The sequence below is a fragment of the Pristis pectinata genome, chromosome 4 (assembly GCF_009764475.1).
Source record: "Pristis pectinata isolate sPriPec2 chromosome 4, sPriPec2.1.pri, whole genome shotgun sequence".
Lineage (NCBI taxonomy): Eukaryota > Metazoa > Chordata > Chondrichthyes > Rhinopristiformes > Pristidae > Pristis > Pristis pectinata.
The window spans coordinates 12454909-12472139 of record NC_067408.1 but is presented as its reverse complement, the minus strand read 5'-3'; the positions used below and the strand labels follow the sequence as shown (position 1 = coordinate 12472139).

General features: G+C 41.5%; 1 protein-coding gene across 3 annotated transcripts in view; it reads right to left on the bottom strand.

Moving 5' to 3' along the window:
- The window catches only part of arap3 (ArfGAP with RhoGAP domain, ankyrin repeat and PH domain 3), a 197312-nt gene that overhangs the window by 63789 nt on the left and 116292 nt on the right, over positions 1-17231 (bottom strand). For all 3 annotated transcript variants that reach the window (XM_052014278.1, XM_052014279.1, XM_052014280.1), the window contains 6 exons: positions 14236-14478; positions 12618-12687; positions 11080-11200; positions 6579-6763; positions 5061-5167; positions 3138-3337 (listed from right to left, as the gene is read on the bottom strand). In XM_052014278.1, coding sequence (XP_051870238.1) covers positions 3138-3337; positions 5061-5167; positions 6579-6763; positions 11080-11200; positions 12618-12687; positions 14236-14478 — 926 coding nt within the window. The remainder of the gene's footprint in view (positions 1-3137; positions 3338-5060; positions 5168-6578; positions 6764-11079; positions 11201-12617; positions 12688-14235; positions 14479-17231) is intronic.

The following is a 17231-nucleotide window of genomic DNA, read 5'->3' as shown; positions in this document are numbered from 1 at the left end:
GCTTTGACCAGTAAATTTACTGAAAGTTAACGGTTTTGAGTGCCAGATTTCCAAGAGTAGCTCTGACAAATTTATAGTGCAAAAACATTTTTTTAAATACCAAGCTTCACTAATCTATGACCAAATTGGATGGGTGGCTGAGCCCTGGAGTTTTAGCTCTGAGTAAGTTTTATTGACCCTTGAATAGCCCTCAAAATGGCATCAAGGTGTGAATTGTCATGACATATTGTCCTTTTAGGGAAAAGGCTAAAATATCTGAAGTTACTGCAAAACCTATTACTCTTTCAGCCAATTGTTTGGACCTGTTAGTCCAAAACCAGGGGGCATAGATTTAGGGTGAGAGGAGAAAGATTTAAAAGGGAACTGAGGGGCAACTTTTTCATGCAGAGGGTGCCAGAAGAAGTGGTTGAGGCAGATACAATAATATCATTTAAGAAGTACTTGGATAGGTACATGGAGGGGTGGGGCTTGGAGGGATATGGGCTGAACACAGGAAAATTGGGACTAGCTGGGTGGGCACCTGGTCGGTATGGACTGGTTGGGCTGAAGGGTCTGTATCCGTGCTGTATTGCTCAATGACTCTGTGACTAAATTACCTGTAAGAAACTAGAATGCCCTGGACTCCCTGGCAATGCACCAGGTAACCACTGTTTGCTCTAACTTACACCAAAGGAAGCTTCAATATCTATTTTGATGCAAGTGTTCATTCGCAGGCTTTGAATGATTAAAAATGTGTGTGCTTACGACCTGCTGTGATGTCAACACACAGATTACGTGCCATGTAATGTCACTCCATGCTGATGGGCATCATAAGCACAGCGGAATTGGAACAAAGTTCTGGAAGTGTGCAATCCATAGGCAAAAAGTCATATTGCATTTAGTGTTGGGTCTTGGATTAAAGTTATTTGCTCGCAGTACTAAAGAATTACTTTAGGCCAGTGAGTTGACTAAGTGGGCAGGCAGGATTGGAATCTATCGAGAACAAATAGACTTTATGGATCTGGAACCCTTTCATCTTCTTTAACCTTGATGCATCCTTATGCTGTTCTATCACAGGAGGAGAAACAGAATTTTAACCCAGTGGAGTTGCATTTGCAAGACAGCAAGGTAAGTTTCACTGAATCCAACAGCTCCTGCTCTCATGCCTAAGAGGATTGGCAATAAAGGCACATAAATGGGAAACAGGCTACCATTAATTTAATGGTACCTGTAAGATTGCTATCCCGAAGTTTGCTTGTAATGCTTTCTTTCCCCATTGATCATGTTGGGTTTGCAATACTTTGTTTGAACAGTTGGTGGCAGTCCAAGGACAGATTAACTGGAACCTTGAACACCAGATTCAGGGATGGTAAAGGATATTGAAACTGTTAAATCTTTTAAATCCCTTTTAAATCTTTCTCCTCTCACCCTAAATCTATGCCCCCTAGTTTTGAACTAACAGATCCAAACAATTGGCTGAAAGAGTAATTGGTTTTGCAGTAACTGCAAGCAAATGAACATTTATGAAATTCTTAAAACACCAAAACTCTTGAGTATCCAAACATGAAACCAAGAAGAGGAATGCCATTTATATACTATCACATCAGTACATCAGAGGTGCAAGGTGAGGGGTAAGAGACCTAGAGGGGATCTGAGGAAGATTTTTTTCACCCGACAGTGTTTGGAATCTGGAACACATGGGGATGGAGTCAGGTACTCTCACAACATGGATCTAAATGAGCAGTTGAATTCCCAAGACATAGAAGACAATAAGATATAGGAGCAGAATGAAACCATTCAGCCCATCAGGTCTGTTCTGTCATTCGATCATGGCTGATGTATTTTTCCCCCTCAACTCCATTCTCCTGCCTTCTCCCCGTCACCTTTGAGACCCTTACAAATCACGAACCTATCAACCTCCACTTTAAATGTACCCAATGACTTGGCCTCCACAGCCGTCTGTGGAAATGAATTCCACAGATTCACCGCACTCTGGCTAAAGAAATTCTTCCTCATTTCTGTTCTAAAGGGACGTTCTTTTATTCTGAGGCTGTGCCCCCTGGTCCTGGACTCTCCCACTACTGGAAACATCCGCTCCACGTCCACTCTATCCACACCTTTCAATATTTGGTAGGTTTCAATGAGATACCCCCTCATCCTTCTAAACTCAGTGAGTAAGGTTACAGATAAAGTGCTGGTAAGCAGGCTGTATAGACCTTGTGGTCAGCATAGACACAGTGGGCCAAGGCACCCGTTTCTGTATGATTCTATGACATACCAGGGCATCTTATAGACAGTGAAGTACATCAGAGGTATAATCACTTTGTAGTGAATGAAATGTTGCAGCCAATTTGCACACAGTGAGATCCCACAAACAATAATGCAATAATGATAAGCTGCTTTTGGTTGTAGTCCAAGGGATGAATATTGCCCGGGCTGTTGGAGACAATCCTCCTGCTCTCCTTCAGAAAGAGTCCCATGGTAGCTTTTGCTAACACCTCAGAGGTTTAACCTCCCTTCATTCCTGTCAAAGCAGCACTATCTCACTGCTGCACTGGTACACCTACCTTGATTTTGAGCACAAACACCGAGACAGAAGATTAAACCCACAACAAGCTGGTTTGGTCAGGAGTTCTGGTGAATGGTCATAGACCAACTCTACCCCTCTCTCCGCAGATGCTGGCTGACATGCTGAACATTTTCTGCTTTACTTTGGCCGAAACATTAAGGTGTATAAGAGCTGAATTGGCAACACGAGTATAAAAACTATTCACCTAACTGATCCCCCTGTGTGTTCAAGTTACATGTGTGGAAGTTTAAACTGTTGTCAGAATCCACAGAGATAATGTAGCAAAAAGTCACACAGATAAATGTAGGCACCCATCATTAAGGACCCTCACCATCCGGAACATGCCCTCTTCTCATTACTACCGTCAGGGAGGAGGTACAGGAGCCTGAAGACCCACACTCAATGTTTTAGCAGCAGCTTCTTCCCCTCCACCATCAGATTTCTGAACAGTCGATGAACCCGTGAATACTACCTCCTTTGCACTATTTTGTAACTTATAATAATGTACTTCTGCCGTAAAACAACAAATTTCATAACATATGTCGGTGATAATAAACCTGATTCTGATTCAGAAGTCTTTGCCAGTTACCTGCACATTTCTTGCAGATGACAACACAGAGGTTAATAGACGCCCAGTCAGGATTTGGTGATTTGCAGTCTGCACAGGCTTTGTTGGACTTGTTTGACCAAATCTTCTCAGCCACCTCATAATCCGAGAATGTCTCAGCTATTGAGTCCTGAAGTGCCTCAACCCATTCCTTCTTCTCTCGTTCAGATTCAGCTGTGAAACTGCAACATTCATGAGCATGAAATCTTTCTCTCCAATTAGACACATGAATGATAGAGAAATGGAGGACTATGTGGGAGGGAAGGGTTAGATAGATCTTAGAGCAGGATAAAACGTTGGCATGATATTGTGGACCGAAGGGCCTGTACTGTGCTGTAGTGTTCTATGTTTTATTAGTTTACCCTCTTATTTAAATCAGTTTGGTTCAGCTTGTCTTTAATCATTTGGAGAGGTTCTATTTGATTTAGATCCCTGATCCCTTTAAATCCACACGAAAGGATAACTTTTCTTTTTGCACTGTTTATTATAAAAAAATGTAAATTATTATTAAAAATCACAGCAGGATTTCACACCATGTGGAAACCATCACTGATACAGATGGAATTACTTAAATATTTGTGAAATATCACAAATTATTCTATAACACTTATAGCCATCTTATGTTTTCTGTGAAGTATTACCAAAATAGGCTTTATAAAACTTCTACAGAATTCTCTTCTTTTACAAAAATTTACATAATACTGAAATCAGTTGTTCAACAAGTTCCTGCTTCATCCCAATCCACTACCAGAACACCTGTAAAGCAACATTATGTGGAGATCAACAAAAACTGATTCTAGATGCACCTGATCTGGTAAGCCCCCTCCTCCACTGCACCCACCTGTGCTCCCCCCACTCCTTCACCCATACCCAAAGCAAAGTGCATTGAATTTTAAGATTATACTTTAATAACTATTTAAAGGGTTGTTTCCCATACCAAAGGTAGCACACTACCACTTTCTAGAGGGCAGATAGCAATGGGCATTGAATATATTGCTTATGAACTACAGCCACTTTCCAGAAAATGATTTTTAAAATAATCAGAATCTGAAGAACCTTGTGGCCTATTTGTGAATAACCTACTAAACATGAGAGATCGGTAATCTTCCATTAGAATTCACAAAGACCCCTATCATATGTGCAGCAAACTTTACATCAGCTCTCAAGACAGAGATCACGAGAGGTGGTTAAGCAACACACACAAGATGCTGGAGGAACTCAGCAGGTCAGGCAGCATCGATGGAAGGAAATGAACAGTCGACATTTCGGGCCATGAAGTCCTGATGAAGGGTCTTGGCCCAAAACATTGATTGTTCATTTTCCGCCATAGGTGCTGCCTGACCTGCTGAATTCCTCCAGCATCTTGTATGTGTTGCTCCAGATTTCCAGCATCTGCAGTCTCTCTTGTGTGTTCAGAGATGGTTAAGCTGTTGATTTGTGACTGAAAATTGGTATTGGTTTATTATTGTCACTTGTACTGAGGTACAGTGAAAAACTTGTCTCGCGTGCCGATCGTACAGGTCAATTCATTACCCAGTGCAGTTACATTGAGTTAGTACAGAGTGCATCGAGGTAATACAGAGTGCATTGAGATAGTACAGGTAAAAACAATAACAGTACAAAGTAAAGTGTCACAGCTACAGAGAAAGTGCAGTGCAAATAGTGCAAACCTAAAGAGGAGGAACATATGAACATACTGATTAGGAGTAAGTGTAGTCCAGTCAGTCCGTCAAGCCGTGGTTGATCTAATCTTTTCTCCACCTCACCTACATTCATTCCCACTTCCTACCTTTTGCCCCCCCACCACGATATTGTTCCGCCCCCACAAGCACTAAACTCTGGCTCCTCCTCCTTTTGTCCACTCCTCCTGCCTGAGAAGTTCCAAAAATAAGCAATTTAGCTCACCTGAAGCTTTTAAAAGGAGTGATTAATTCAAAACTTTTACGGCTGCCATCGCGAATTGTGGCTCCCTGCACATCGATAGTTACGATTCCAATACCAGATTTGAAAGTCTGACATAAAAGACAACTGGTGTTAATATTATTTACACCCATTTATAATGTGCTCCTGTGTACCTTGTCAGCATTAACCTAGCCCTGGATGTCCTTGGAAGCTTTTAAAATTTTATGTGTATGCACAAACTGTACATCATTGAATGACAGGTATTATTTTTTTGCCCACCAATTTACAGTATTGATCTTAGTAGCTAATGAATTGAAGAAATTGAAGTTTAAATAGCAATTTAAAATGTCCATTTCAATTGAGTTTATGCTGTGCATGAAATTTCTGTCTGCAAATTCAGTGGAGTTATTAACCTGAATACAATGTCATTCAATATGAATTAATTAATATATGCTTTACTAATATTATGATGTCAAGTTGGATAACCATGTTTTATAATCCAAAGCACATATGTAAAAACACCTCACTTTGTTTAGCCAAATAGGAATTTCTATGCCATAATTATAGAATACAGATCCCTAGATAATAAGGTATTTTCAACATATGATATTCCTCCAGATTCTATGTCTATTTGATATTTCCTATCTCTAAGCATAACTGGGGAGATGGAGTACTTTTGGATTCTGTGCTGTCTTCTCACTTTAAAATCATAAATATACGTAAGTACTTCTTGTGAACTTTTTACTTCAACATTGGGCACCAGATTAATGCCTCACTCTCCTTAATCATCTCTATGAAAACTACAACAATTTGCCAAGGCTTCTTTAGCACTGCCTCCCAAACCCACAGTCTCTACCACCTGGAAAGATAATGGCTGCAGGCTAGAGACAACACTTCCATTTGACTTGGAAGTATATCACGGTTCTTTCAAGGCCCACGAATGAATTCTGGCACCTCCAGCGTTGCAGGAGTGCCTTCACCACATGGATTACCGTGGTTCAAGGAAGTGGTTCACCATCACCTTTTCAAGTGCATATAGACACAGGTCATAAAGGCTGGTCCCTCCAGTGGTAACTACAATCCAGGTATAAGCAGGAGATATTAGACAACGGAAACCAAAGTGGCACTTTTATACAAAATAATCCATTGGAAGTCGGACAGCATTTCCTATCTGAAGTGCTTATTTTTTTTATATTTCAATTCCCTTTACATTGCCCAGTACATTCAGCATTTCTGCTCAACAAAGCTACCTTTTAAGATGGCAAATGACCCCTTCAATTTATGGTTCTAGCTTCACGTCGATGTAATGATTTTAGAGATTCAAGCTGATGTGGTATCAAAAGATCTCCCTTCAAGGTAGAGTAACAGACCTTACCCTTAGGTTGCTGTTTCCAATGCAATGATGGGATCGCTCTCTAATAAAACTCTCACAGAGTTCTTAAAGATAACTTTAATGAATCAGTTATCACCTTATCCAGAGAACAGTGGAAACCATTCTCTGTCCAGCAATTCCTTTCTCACCTGTTCATTTTTGTGCAGCCAGAGGACGTCAGTGCAGAGGGCAGCGTAGACCTTGGATTTATTCCCTTTCAGCTCCAAGTATCCATACTTCTGGCAGAGGGCTGTGGATCCAACCCGGCGACCGGAGGAGAAGTGATGGTCCTTGACTGCATTCTGCAAGTGGGTACACCACTCATTTCTCTGCACTGCAATACAGGAGAAACAATAGACTTAGAAGTATGCATGGGAATATATTGCAGTTTGTTATGACAAACAGGTGAAGTGAAATTCACTGGGATATATATTCCTGCCCAGAAACAGGATTACATAAAATATATAAAACAAGGCATGCCAACAGCTCTACTTCTTAGAAGTTTGAGGAGATTTGGTATGTCACCAAAGGCTTTCACAAATTTCTGTAGATGTACGGTGAAGAGTGTTCAGACTGGTTGCATCACAGTCTGGTACGGATCTCCAATGCACAGGATTGCAAGAGGCTGCAGGAGTGTTGTAGACTCAGCCAGCTTCACCATGGGCACAACCCTCTCTACCATTGAGGTCATCTTCAAGAGGCGGTGCCTCAAAAAGGTTACATCCATCACTAAGGACCTACACCATCCAGGACATGCCCTCTTCTCATTACTACTATTGGGGAGGAGGTACAGGAGCCTGAAGACCCACACTCAATGATACAGAAACAGCTTCTTCCCCTCCGCCATCAGAGTTCTGAATAGTCCATGAACCCATGAACACTATCTTATTATTTCTCTTTTTTTCACCATTTATTTATATTGTAATTTATAGTAAGTTTATGTCTTTGCACTGTACTGCTGCCATAAAACAACAGATTTCATGTCATCTAAGTCAGTGATAATAAATCTGATTCTGACAAAAACAGGCCATTGAGCCCAATGATGCCATTTCTGCTCCTCTCAAGCCTGCTGCTATGTTTCCTCCACTATTGGTGTAACCCACTATTCCCTTCTCCTTCATGTACTTGTCCTGAAGTACATCCACACCGTTCACTCCAGCCACTCACTGTGGTGGGGGTTCCATCATTCTTTGCATAAGGAAGCTTCTTCTGAATTGCCTGTTGGGCTTCTTGGTGACTATCTTCTATTTATGGCTTCTAGTTGTGCTCTTAATCACAAAATGGAAATTTTATCTCTGCAGTCCCTCTATTAAAATGTTTTATAGTTTTGAACACCTCTCTTAAGTCACTCCCCTGGCATTTTTTTTTTGTAAAAGGGACTCAGTCTGTTTATGCGGGCATGATGTGTAAGCATTCACAATTCTGGTATCATCCTTGTAAAAATTCTCTGAAGCTTTTCCAGTGTCACCCCCTTGTGATGGAGACACAAATAGACTTAAAGGAGATATAGATAGCTGGAGTGAATGGGCAAAATATTGGCAGATGGAGTGTTGGGCTCGAGTTATAAGGAGAGGCTGGATAGGTTGGAACTTTCCCCTGGAGTGAAGGAGGCTGTGACCTTGCAGAGGTGTTTAAATTCACAAGGGATGGCCCCAGTCTTTTATCCCAAAGAAGGGGAATCTAAAGCTAGAGGACATAGATTTAAGGTGAGAGGGGAAAGATTTAAAAGGGACCTGAGGGGAAACTTTGTCACACAGAGGGTGGTGTATATATGGGACAAGCTGCCAGAGGAAGCTGTAGAGTTGGGGGCAATTACAATATTTAAAATACATTTAGACAAGAACATGGATAGAAAAGGCTTCGAGGGATACGGGCGAAACTCAGGCAAATGGGACTAGCTCGGATAGACATCTTGGTCGGCATGGACAAGTTAGGCCAAATAGCCTGTTTCCATGCTCTATGACTGTAATGTGGAGATATGGGAGGTTGCTCACATTGGTAGCAAGTATCGAAAGAAGGACTCTACAGAATGCTGCTCTACAGAAAGCTCCTGTGGAGCAGTAGAACTTGGAATACAGAAGGCTATTGTGCAAGTGCACTATGCAATTGCAAATGTAATCAAAATGTTGACCTTTATTGTAAGGAGGCTGGAAGCATTGCAGTACAGACTATTGGTGAGTCCACATATACAGTAGTTTTGATTGCTTTATTTAAAGGATATACTTACATTGGAAGCAGTTCAGGCTTGGTTGATTCATGTGATGGAGGGGCTATCTAATCTAGAAAGGTGGACAAATCTCAGCCTACACTCTCTTGAGTTTAGAAGAGAGAGGATCTCATTGAAACATAAGATTTTGAGGGGGCATTATCGAGCAGATGTTGAGAGGATGTTTCCCCTGATGGGGAATCCAGATCTGGGCAGTGTAGTTTGAGAGTAAAGGACTCCATATTTAAGAAGGAGATAAGGAGTTTTTTTCTCCCAAGGGGTCATGATCTGTGGTCATGAATTATTGAAATTCTCTACCCAGACAGCTGTGATTCATTGAATATGTTCAAGGCAAAGATTGACAATTTTTCTTTGTCTACGAGGGAGTCAAGGATTATGGGGAAAAGGGAGGAAGTTAGAGTTGAGACACAAAAGACTGCAAATGCTGGAAATCCAGAGCAACACACAAAACGTTAGAGGAACTCAGCAGGTCAGGCAACATCTATGGAGGGAAATGGACAGTCGATGTTTCGGGTCGAGACCCTTAATCAGGATGGGTGAAGGCTCTCGACCCAAAACGTCGACTGTCCATTTCCCTTTATAAATTAGATTTGAGGCCAAAGTAAGATCTGCCATTATCTTATTGAATGGTTGAGCAGCTTCGAGAAGCTGTATAGCATACTCCTTCTCCTATTCCTTTTGTTCTTATAAAAATTCCTAATATATCTATATGCTTATAACATTTTGAGATGCTAAACTGAACTATGGAACAGAAAAGAAAATACCAGCAGCATGCTGATTTGAAAAGCAAAAGGGTGCAGAGCAACTTCCTTGTCACAACCATGATCATCTCTCTAACACACACATCCTAATGAGCAATAATATAGCCATATCATCCTGCCTGTTAAGAAACAATGAGGCAAGCAACACAATTATCCAAACTCCCAATGGGATGTTACCCTTATTATGCTATGCTTTTTGTATTACTTACAGTATGTTGTGTTGATGATGTTCAGCAAAGATTGACTTCTAGGTTAACAGGTGGAACTAAAATGATTACATGCAAATCTTCAAAATATCTGACTCATCATTTTTCTCCAAAATAGCTTATAATTTATACAAACAGAATTGCAAGGGAGGAGTCCCAGCATGAAGAGTCAGATAAATCAGAATCCTAACAGAAAGCTCTCTCCTTTATTGCAGCAGTCTATTAGAAAGTTGTTTAGTCACATGCAGGGCTGATGATTGAATATAAAATGAGAAATCGGCTCTGGACTCCTTTGTGGTTAAGGCTAAATGAATCAAAACAAATAAGAGAAATTTTATCCTGAGATAAGCAACTCCATCGTGTCAAAGAAATCTTGCTTTGGCATTAAGAGCATGCATTGCATCATCCTGATGGTTCAGAAGGGTGAAGGTTTTTGGGGTCAAGACAACAATGTGTTGCCATGAACTACATGATAGGAATGGGTGAAGTGTGGACATGGGACATTATTGTCTAAAGAACAATTCCTAGGACCTTCAATTTAATATTAATGCTATATAAACAGATGTACGATGAAGGCCTTGCAAAGTTCCGATTTTTTTTGTGTGACATTCCAGAGCTATTACTTTGAATATTTGAAGTCAGAGACGTGATTATAAAAAAAGAAGAAAATGGTGGAAATATTTGCAGGTCAGACAGCTTCCATGGAGAGAATAATACAGTTCATATTTCAGGTAAGAAGCCTTTCATCAAAACAGTTCTGATGAAATTACTAATTATTCTTTTTATTTCACGGTTCTAGAATTTGCAGATATTTTGCTATTCATTTACTGTGTAGGATGATTTTTATTGTAGACTTGTGTATTTCTGCCAACTTTGCTGTGTTCCTTTCTTTGGGAAGTGTGTGGAAGACTCTTTGCATTGGTGCCAATTATTAAACTTTGGAGTGAAAACTAAGGAGGCCTCAGGATGCTTATGCATCATAAAGCAAGTGACTGCTGGCTACGCCATGCTCGGTCTGAAGAGTTCACCATGGAAACCACAACCTTGGTCTAAACTGAGATGGTTCTCAGACCAAATAGTGGCACAGTGAGAGAGCAGATAGTGTGACTGCCTCACAGCTTCAGCATCCCAGGTTCAATCCTGAACTTCGGTACAGTCTATATAGTGTTTGCACATTCGCCTGCAAGCATGTACTCCTGGAACAGGGGAATGGGGTTGAAGGGATTATTCTGAGAGCTGGCATAGACTTGATGGGCCAAATGGCCTCTTTTTACATCATAGGGAAATATACATGTGATTCCGACCAAAGAAGAATTGTTCCAGGTTCTTCACATTTTCTCAAATCCAGAATTCCCAACACAGCTATAGAAAATATAATCTGCAGTTCTATCTTATTTCTTCCCCGAGAGAACTTACTCACACAACATGCCCGTGGAGAACTCATCACACTACTCACCTTCACTCTCTGCCCTAAAAACAAATGTTCTGTTGCTTGTAACTACTTCAAATTTATTTTCCTTAGCTGTTCTCGCCATCTGTATAACAGCCAGGGGGACTACTCCTTTAGGGTAGGGGTCCTGTAAAGATGGAGCAAAATATCATGTCAGAAAACTGATGTTCAAACACATTAAAGTGCCACAATTTAAACAATGTCCCAATTTAATCTGAAAGATGCCTTTTAATGTATTGAAATTGAGCTGTATAGAACTGGCGGGCAAAGCTGTTAGCAAATCAAGTGCAAAGAGCTCAGCAATTAATTAAAATGTTTCAGAGGAATGATCTATAAACTCTTTAAAAACCTGTTAACATTATCAATATCGCAAATTGTAATTTCCCCAAAGGTTGTATCCTTTGTGACATAAAATTGAGCACAAAATATTACTGAGACTCCAGAAACCCTATTTTGTTTTCTCTTCCTTACAATTCAGTTTCTCAATTATTCTCATCCATTTTCAGATTACCCTGGATATTGCACTACACACTGAGGAAGGGAGGGTGTCAGATGAGCTGGCAAAATGGATTGCTCATTGTAATAAAAACCTCACCTCTAAGTTACCTTGATAAAAGAGACCCCCCACTTCCTCATGCTCAGCACATGTTCGACATCTCTCCCTATGCAGGCAGGTACACACCTCTGCTTTGAGGTTGTGGAACAGGCAAAAGGAGGAGGAAGGAGGGGGCAAGGGTGTATCAAGACGTTGCTCTTGCTCACCCATAAACAAACTGAATCAACTTCTAGAAGTTCTCACATATCATCTGAAGAGAAGGGGTCTTCTCCTGCTCAATATTCAAGAGTACCCAAACAGATTGTAACATCCGGTGTACTCCATAGAAACAGTGAACTTCATCCAAGGAAGTGGTTTTATTTTTATTTATTCATTCTTAGATATCACTGACAATACAATACATTCTGACAAGGTAAATGCAATGAAGATGTTTTCACTGGTGTGGGAATCTAGAACCGGGGGAATAGAGTCTTGGGGTAAAGGGTTGGCCACTCATGATGGAAATGAGGAGGAATTTCTTTTCCCAGAGAGTTGAGAATCTTTGGATTTCTCTACAATGCACAGCAATAGAGATTTGCATCATTGAATAAATTTACGCCAGAGACAAACAGCTTGATGGATGATCCGGGAATTGAAGGTTGTGGGGAACAAGCAGGAAAGTGGAATTGAGGCCAATGATGAAATCAACCATGATTCCATTAAAAGGTGGAGCATTCTTGAGTATGGCTTAACCCTGCTCCTATTTCTTAAGTTCTGAAAACATTCATATTCATTCCAAATTGACTGTGGTGTTATCTGCAACTCATGGTTTGATCCCCACATTGAAAACAATGAGTGTTCAATGATGATACTGGGAGCATGTCAATGTCTTGGCGGCAACACTGTTACTCTGATTCTCTGTTCTGTGCTCCTTTGAGCTACTATTGAGGACCATAGAATCAGCCAATTTACCTTCAGTTGGACTCTCCTGGCTTGGCATCTGCCTTACCTTCTCATTGCTGAAATACATCAGGGTCTTCCCATCAAATTTCACGTAGCGCCTCTGAAATACGCAGCTTCTAGCTCGTTGAAAGAGAACAAAAGATTTCATTAGGCACATTTCAACTTCTATTGCACTGTGCCACAGAACAGTTGTTATAGAACTCTTGTGGCATTATCTGCATCTGCATTTAAATCTCAGACTGGAAGCAAAATCCTCTTGTGTAATTTATTTAGCCTTTTTTTATATTGCTATCATAACTAAATTGATTCGTTGACTAGGATCTGGTTCAACAGACAACCTTCCTCATGTCTGCCTCTAAGGGTTCAGTCCTGACCTTCAGCCCTGTCTGTGTGGAGCTTGCATGTTCTCCTTGTGACTGTGTGGATTTCCTCCCAATGCTCCACCTTCCTCCGACATGCTAAAGGGATGCTGATTGGTAGGTTAATAGGCTACTCTCAACTATGCCTACTGTAGGTGGAAGGTAGGAGAATGAGAGGGAAGTTAGTGGGAACCTGAGGGGTAACTTTTTCACACAGAGGGTGGTACATCTATGGAATGAGCCAGCAGAGGAAATGGTTGAGGCAAGTACATTAACAACATTTAAAAGACATTTGGACAGGTACATGGATAGAAAAAGTTTAGAAGGATATGGGTCAGACGCAGCAAATGGCACTAGCTTGGATGGGTATCTTGGTTAGCATGGATGAGTTGGGCCGAAGGGCCTGTTTCCAAGCTGTATGACTCAGTGTTTACAGGGATATGAATGGGGGAATGGGATTGATGCGATTACTCTGAGAGGTGGCATCAACGAGTTGACTGGCTTCCTTCTTTGTTACAATGAAATAATTGAAATACATGTTGGAAGATTGTGAGTTCAATTTCCAATCCAGAGAGTTGAACATAGAAATAAAGCTGACGCTTCAGTGTAGGGGGAGTTCTGCACTGTCACAAGTATCATCTTTCAGTGAAATGTTACACCAAAGCCCCATGTGTTCTCTCAGATGGATGCAACTGATGCCTTGGCACTGGGTGAGCTACCCTCAGTATCCTGGCCAATGTTGAACACTCAATCAAGATTTCTAACACAGACTGTTGTAGCATTGCAACTTATGGTATGCTGTGTGCAATTTGACTGCTGTGTTTATGAGTGATCACAATTAAAAGGTCTTCATTGATTTTAAATTTGTCATGATAGAGGTGTGAAAAGTAACTATATATATCCATGTATCTCTACTTTCTTTTATCCAAATTTACATCTTGGAAGTGGATAGGGGTGTGCTGACCTGCCAGCTTGTCAATGATAACATCCAAAACCAAGCCAAACATTGTGTTTGCATAATGTCAGCATTTAAATACTTCACTTGTGGTTATCGGATCCCAGTCACGAGGCTGCCTATTTCAGAACATGTTACAATGCAGTCCATGAGCCTGGCCTTCAGCTGGTAACCTAGCACGTGAGAGATTTAACTGGAATTACTCTCGTCTGTGCTTTACTCTTTAGTCAATGGAGAAGTATGTTCTTATCCCATTGGGCTCTGACAAGTCTGAGCAAAGCTCTGTTCTCAGGAATCTATTTTATCTTTTCTGGCAAACTAGGAGGATTAGCTAAAATAACTTGTTTTACCCCTGAGGTGAGAGCTTCTCCAACCAGTCACATTTAATACTTTTTCCTTGTTCCGGAGCCAGGTGGAAGCTTGCATATGGTGATATTTTTAGATCATCCTCAATTTCTTCTTTGAAGTACACTGGGTACTCAGTGCCAGGTGTTGGAATGTCTCCTATGGTGGCGTAGGTTGCGGAGTTATTGGCTTTGTTCTGCACTGGCTGTGGGCTAGTGTCCTCTTCAGAGTGAACTTCTAGATGCTGTCTGCAAAAAATAAGAAGTGACACAAAATTGTGAATGATAAATATTATCATAAAATCACTTGGATCCTTAGTAAACGCTCAAGTGTAAAGCAAAACAGAACCATCCACTTACAACATGACTACTTCATTCACATCTGAAATACTATGTCTGTTTACGGCCCCTCACTCATGGTGAATGAAACAGAAGCCCTGAAAAGATTCTTCAGAACAATCCCAAGTTTTAAGTTCAAGTTTATTGTCATGGGCATACATACCCAGGGCATAAATGTCATGAAAATTAATTTTTTGCAGCAGCAGCATAGTACATGACAAACATAAATTACATAAACTTAAATTAACATAAATTTTACATAACTTACACGACAAAGTAAGCAAAAATAAACATAGCGACATTGGTGCAAGTTGAGGTAAGTATAGTCCAATGTAGAATTAAGGATTTTCGGGTCAGTTCAAGAACTTGATGGCAGTGGGGGAGAAGCTGTTTAACCCCCTTTGTTAAAAGAACAGGATTAGAACATTGTTTCCCTCAAGATTCTTGAGTGGATGGCTATGGCAAGTCAAAGTCACATAATTACAGGGTTACAGAATCTTCAAAATGTTTGGCATATCATATCCATCCCAGCCAAAAATGAACTTCAGATTATTCCTGCTTTCCAGCTCTTCGTTCATAGCTCTATAGGTCATGGTTCTTCAAGTGCTCATCCAGATCCTTTCTAAATGTGGTGAGGGTTTCTGTCTCTCACCCCTTTAGTTGCCCATCACTCATTGAGTGAAATACTTGCTTCCAACTCTCCTCCAATTGTTCTATCTAGCCTGATCTTTGACAGCCAGTAGCAGGCTAACAAACTGGATTCTTTCCCTGGAACAATTAGCAGATGGAGCTTTGCTTCACTTTCACCAGTTCTTACTCCATCCCAACACAATGATAGTTTCTTTAGTGGGGGTGTGAAGGATGCTGGATGATCCCATGAATTTCACTGTACCATCTGGCCAATGTCGCTTCAGTGCCTGCTAACAGGATTAACCTTATTCCAGCACCAGTGACCCTCTTTCCTCCAATGTACACCAACCTGTGAATAGATTCAGTAGGATTTTGATTTAGTGTGAAGAGTCTGTACAATCTATCAACACCACCTAGTCAATGCAAGCAATGCTCTTTGTTATTCTTCCCTTTGGCTTCACACTGCTGGGATGCTTGAATCACCGTGGTCTTGTTTCGTTTCAAGCAAACCATCAGCAGATGTCCCTCAATATCAGAATTCTGAAATATTAACTCTGTTTCTCTGTCCACAGATGCTGCCTGACCTACTGAGTGTTCCCAGCATTTTCTGTTCTTATTTCTGACAAACAGACCCTTAGTGTCTGTGCCCATTAGACCAATATTGTGTGCTGACAAAATAATAACATCCAGTGATGGGGCCACAGAATCATACAGCACAGAAATGGGCTCTTTGGCCCACCATATCCATGCTGATGTTTTTGTCCATCCACAATAATTCCATTTGCTCACACTAGGACCATATTGTTCCATGCCTTGCCTACTTAAGTGTCTCCTCTGGTAGTGTGTTCCACATATCAACCACTTGCTGTGTAAAAGATCATTCACATACTGTGGCTACAGGTGCAAGTTAGAGCCTGTGTATCATACAACAAGATACTCATCTTCAAATACCTCAAAGTCTTTCCACCATCTACCAGGCACGTCAGGTGAATGATAGAATGCTCTCCTCTTCCTTGAATGAGTGCAGCACCAACAACACTCAAGGAGCCTTACATTGCCCAGGACCGACATGGTATCAGGTAGAAGGTACAGGAGCCTGAGGGCACGTACCACCAGGCTTAAGGACAGCTTCTACCCCACTGTAATAAGACTATTGAATGGTTCCCTTATACAATGAGACGGACTCTGACCTCATGATCTACCTTGTTGTGACCTTGCACCTTATTGCACTGCACTTTCTCTGTAGCTGTGACACTTTACTCTGTACTGTTACTGTTTTTACATGTACTACCTCAATGCACTCTGTACTAACTCAATGTAACTGCATTGTGTAACGAATTGACCTGTATGATCAGAATGCAAGACAAGTTTTTCACTGTGCCTCGGTACAAGTGACAACAATAAACCAATACCAATACCAAATACCAAGACAACACAACCCGCTTGACCAGCACTCGAACCTTGGCTGCAGTGTGTTCCATCAACAAAATGCACTGCAGCTGCCACCTGGACTACTCTGAAGCATCTTTTCAAATCCACAAATCCCACCATCAAGAGGGACAGGGATAGGAAGTACATGGGAACACCACCATTTGCATGTCACACACCATCCTATCTTGGAAGTGTTGACATTGGCTCTTCATCGCTGGGTTTAAATGCTGGAATGCCCTGCCCAACAGCACTGTGGGATAACCTTCACTAGAAGGACATCAGCAGCTTGCCCGCCTCCAGACCCCTGCTGCCACATGCTCCTCCAGCCCACCCACCCCCCAATTCCCCACTTGCTCCAAGTCGGAGGTTCCCACCACTGCACGGTCCTCCGCCACCCACCTACCACTCCCCCGCCCACCCGGTCGGAGGTTCCTGTTACCGCACTGTCCTTCGGACCCCTCCCCATCTCACCCCGACACCCCTGCCCCCTGTCCTCCACCACTCTCTGCTCCTCCTACCCCCTTCCTCCCTGGGGCTTACCTCTCTCCAGGCTTCACCTTCTGTTGCCTCTACTCTGTTTCTTCCCCCGTCTACTAATTTTG